The 5,037-nt window shown below is 49.0% G+C and overlaps 1 protein-coding gene across 1 annotated transcript in view; it reads right to left on the bottom strand.

Moving 5' to 3' along the window:
* The window catches only part of T265_14391 (hypothetical protein), a gene marked incomplete at both ends in the record, with an annotated part of 49,777 nt that extends 45,081 nt beyond the window's left edge, over window positions 1-4,696 (bottom strand). The window contains one exon of the mRNA XM_009173426.1: window positions 4,581-4,696. Coding sequence (XP_009171690.1) covers window positions 4,581-4,695 — 115 coding nt within the window. The remainder of the gene's footprint in view (window positions 1-4,580) is intronic.
* Window positions 4,697-5,037: the final 341 nt, after the last annotated feature.

Raw genomic sequence — 5,037 nt, 5'->3', positions numbered from 1 at the left:
GCCGTCGTACTCGTTGCCTGCTGGTATGGCTTTCCTGGCATCAATCATGGACAACAGCCTCGACATCCAGTGGTCCTGTGGTCGAATTGGAGAAGTCGGGCAGGCAGAACTGAACGCCGCTAGTATAGCTCCTTTCACATTTTGCCACGCTTCATCCACATGCTCACTGCCACCACAGTATTGTTTTACTGTGGAGAGTTGATGGGCTAGCTCAGATCGATACTGTTGAGCTGTGACAGCTCTTCGAAGATAGTGGATTGGCATGCTTCTTGCCGCACCACGGCGTGATCGGAATCAAGTGGTGTGCCCCAGAAAGAACGGCAGTCTTGAATTGTGGCTCTCCACCGGTGGCTGATGGTCACGTGGTCCAACTGGGTCCACGGTTGATTTGTAGTTGGCGGCCGCCAGGTTACGCGGTGCGAACGTTTATGTTTGAAGCTCGTACTTGCCAGAAACAGTTCGTGATCAGCACACAGCTGAAGGAGTCGATCTCCGTTGTCTGTGTGGCGAGCATCGACTCCGAAACGACCACCCAAATGTGATTCCAAGGAGCTCAGACGACCCACTTGAGCATTCAAATCGCCTGCAAGGATCACAATGTCGGTACTTTTTGCCTGACGAATGAGCCCGGATAGCTCTCGATAGAAAGTATCCTTCTCCGCATCAGAACTGCAGTCCGTTGGAGCATAAGCAAACACGACACAGACAAGCTCGATCGAAGTACGAAACTCGCTGTTCTTCGCTGGGCTGCTCCTCGTTGGTCTTCCAAGCATGGTTGAATCTTTAAGAGCTGAGGGCCATTATATCAGAACTGCAGTCCGTTGGAGCATAAGCAAACACGACACAGACAAACAGGCTCGAAGTACGAAACTCGCTGTTCTTCGCTGGGCTGCTCCTCGTTGGTCTTCCAAGCATGGTTGAATCTTTAAGAGCTGAGTACGGGCCATTATAGCCCGCAGGATCATTACAGCACAGTGACTAGACCACCAGGACGGAGTGACACCTTTAGGTCATGGCACTGTAGACTGGAATTGAGTCTGTCATCACCATATCAGTGACGAAGAGGAAGGGTGAAAGAGGATAGTCTCGCCTGACACTACTTGATGTAGTGAACTCAGGCGAGAGCTTTCCGTAGACCTGCACACGTTCGCGGGAGTTGGCGCACAGTGCCTTAAGGATGCATCTGCTACATAGGCATTGCCCGACGGGGCATAAAGCCAAATACAGCTTTCAAGTTAAGAAAAACTACCATTGTTGGTTGCTTGAAGCAGCGTCGCTGTTCCAGAATCTTTAGGAGGGTGAAAATGTGATGCACTGTCTTGCAGAACGGAACCTAGCTTGGTTTTCATGGATCTGCCTCTCTATGTGCTCAGTCAACCTTCGGAGGATAAAATTAGAGAGCACTTCCGAAGCTACCAGGCTGATGTCACTGTGGTTTCTATACTGTGCTCCCATATACTTTTTGAGGACAAGACTTACTGTCAAGGTGCCTTACTCTGCAGGTACTTCACGCTATATAGCGCCAGTAAGATTTTTCAGATACGAGAGAGCTGGATACAGACCTTCCAGTTCTGGGGAATTTTCACGTTTCATCAGGCATATTTCATACTTAATTTCTTCTGACGGCTGATTGAGCCTTGCATTCCATTCGCATACATGCACAACCCAGGTGTTGCGGGAAAGTAGTCAAGTTGCTCTTCTAAGTGTTCGACTCATCTTTCCAGTAAAGTTTTGCGAGTGAATCATTGAGCCGTTTTTTCGCTTATTGTCTAACTGACGGTTCCTTCTTCTGGTCAGTTGATCGTACTATTTGATAGAGGACAGGGATGTTTCCGCTGGGCTTTTATTGCCCATCGAAGTCATCGGTCTTTCCTTAGGCCCTTCAGAATTTGGCATTTGAGGGATTCGCGCCGTTCAACTGAATCATTGAGCCGTTTTTTCGCTTATTGTCTAACTGACGGTTCCTTCTTCTGGTCAGTTGATCGTACTATTTGATAGAGGACAGGGATGTTTCCGCTGGGCTTTTATTGCCCATCGAAGTCATCGGTCTTTCCTTAGGCCCTTCAGAATTTGGCATTTGAGGGATTCGCGTGCGCCGTTCAACTCCTTGCAGGGTAGTATAGATTTCCTAGCATCAATTAGGACTTGCGACTCCGACTATATCCAGTGGTCAGTTGACCGTATCGGAGAAGTCAGACAGAACGCCACCAGCACAGCTTCTTTTACACTATTCCGTGCCTCATTCACGTGCTCCCTACCAGTACAGTATTGGTTTACTGTAGAGAGTAGTTAGGCTACCCCAGGCCGATACTGCTGAGTTATGGCCTTCCTGGCTTGACAAGGCTTGGAGGGAAACAAATTGTCAGGCGTGCTCGAACTCCCATGCCCGGAATCAAGGTGTGCACCCCAGAAGGAATGGCGGTCCTGAAGTGTGGCTGATGGTTACGTGATCCGACTGCGTCCACGATTGGTTGGAACTTGGTGGCGGCCACGTTATGCGACGCGAACGTTTACGCTGACGGCTCGTATCACACAATGCTTCTTGTTTGGCGAATAAGCCCGGATAAGTCTCGATGGAAAGTATCCTTCTCAGTGTCAGAACAACAGTCCGCTGGGGCATATGCCAACACAACACAAGGCTCCTACTTTTGCGTCGAGGCATTGAGCTTGATTGAGCGCAAAGACGACTGCCCATTGGAATTCAATCTAGCACAGCGCGTTCAGCCCAGGGGTCGAGTGCTCGAGCTCGGCATAGATCAGTGGCTAACTTACTGACCGGAGGTCCATGGTTCTAACCCAACCTCGGCATCTCAACTGCTCCTGTCCATGCCTGGGCAGCCTGGGGGTATCTCATCCCTCGAGTGGCATGGCAGCCAAGCACTGAAAGGGTGTTGCAGCTGGACGGCCAACTCTCACACCATACATACACTATGCATACATCACCGCCTCTAGATCACCCTGAAAAGGGAGCCTGAACTGTGTAAGTTCTGAGTTCGTCCTTGGCATTGTGGGATGCATGTATACGTGTTCTAGATACACAACACCGATTTTAAATGAGTATAAGGTTTGCACTGTCTGTTTGCCAACTGGACAAAGTGAGGACGTCGAAAGATGCTATGTAGAAGGGGACATCATGGGTTTAGCGTACTGTTAATGGGCAGAGGGCTGGATAAGGCAGACCGGTAGGATTACCGGTATTCAAGTGACCCAGCGACGTTTAATTTATTAGTGGAAATTGGTTGAGTAGGGACACCGGTGGACAAGGGACTGTGCGGGCAAATGACATTATCCGGTTGCCTAGACCGAGGAAGGGGATTTTGTTGAAGTACCCACCTTGAGCTCTTAACTCAGAAGTCTGACCCACAGGATAGTGGATAATAGAGGGTTTTGTTCGGAGACACTTTCCCTAGCCTATGCCTCAAAAGTTTGGACCACGAGGCAGCGATTGTAAGGGTTTTCTTGAGGGAATCCTCAATAGTCCGACCTGTTCAGAGCTTGAGATAACTCAGTGCTTAAGGCGCCAGTTTACGGGCCGGAAGGTATATGATTCGAACCCAACCTCAGCATGTCGACTTGGATAGCCTGATAGTATCACAGCCCTTGAGAATCCTCTGATTGACATGGCAGCTAGGCACCACAAGAGTACAACACCTGACCGATTTTTTTTTATTTTCTGACCTGTTCCGAGGGGAGGAGGCGCTGATTTAATCCAAGGGAGCAAGAAGTAAGACATTATGTCTGGTTCCTAATGTGGCTGCACATAGTAGCTGTTTTCCGAGCAGTGTCGGACTCTTTAGTTTCAAAAGTATTTCGAACGTTGATGCGCTGGCGGCGGTGGGCAAGTGTCGGGCGGTCGGAGTGTGCGGTTCTTAGGGTCGACCCTTTCTGACCCATCCTTCCTCGAGGTAACGCAGCATCGCTGCTTCCATGGATGTGGAGATGATGGCCGCGTAGGGGAAATAGCTTACTTAATCACAATTCCATCGCAAAGGAGAATACATCATCTCCAGACCGCCTCACATTACGATTACTCGCAGTACGGAGTTTCACCGCTCTTGGTCTGACAGGTCCCCTTTGGCCTTCCGGGTAAGGATGCACCTTGTGGAACGGAGTTTGAACCAGTGCGGTCCGCGGGGTCATCGAAGAACTGAAGTTCGGTAACCACGTCAAGGTCGCAGCATTGGGTCAGAACTGGTGGGCTAGTAAGAGAAGCTGGAGTCTTTTGACCGCCGGTAGCTAAAACCACCCAACTGATCCACTTGTAGAACAACCATGAGAAGCTTCTCACGGACTAACCTGACCTAATCGATTGAGTAGCGCAGTTAAGTCGCTATCCAGGAAAGCAATCGACATCTTTGTAGTGTTGCTTCGCTTGGTGACGGGAGTATCTCCTTTAGCGAAAACCCCCACGAAAGGAGACAAGTAACCCGGATTACCCTTTGGAAAATCAGAGAATGCAGTGAGGCAACCGAGAAGATCACGTCTTCCCAGGCCTCGGTAGAATCGGACGGGTCTGATCAACAACGTTTAAACTACAGCAAAGATATTACACCATCTAGGTCATGAACAAGCAAATTTACCACAGGTATCCATCAACTGAACCTTCAGGCGGTTTTTCTCTGGTATTTTAGACCAGTCCACTGAGGAGCGTGGAAAGATAGTAAAATTGGGGACTGTCGGGGCATCCACTGAATCAGATTCAACAAACAAAAAATCCTCTAGCCGAGTATTTGAAGGAGTTTCAATTGACTGGAGCAGTGAGTTACAAATGAACACACCCTACTTGACCGTCCTGGGACTTTAAAGTAATATGACAGCCAACGCCTAACTGCTTTTTCACAGCATCCATCAGATTTGCCATTCGCATGCGTGCATTGACCAAAACAACCAGCACTCTGCCAGAGGATTCATCCGACAGGCCTAATTTCAAAAACTTTGGGTTATTTCTAAGCTGTTCAAAGGTTTATAATACGGTCAGACTGCTGAACAAACCTGCATCGCAAAAGCACCGAAAATGGATTATAAAGCCCGCCACTA

The sequence above is a fragment of the Opisthorchis viverrini genome, assembly GCF_000715545.1.
Source record: "Opisthorchis viverrini unplaced genomic scaffold opera_v5_185, whole genome shotgun sequence".
Classification (NCBI taxonomy): Eukaryota; Metazoa; Platyhelminthes; class Trematoda; order Opisthorchiida; family Opisthorchiidae; genus Opisthorchis; species Opisthorchis viverrini.
The sequence above is the reverse complement of the archived record's forward strand: the minus strand, read 5'-3'. Positions and strand labels throughout refer to the sequence as shown.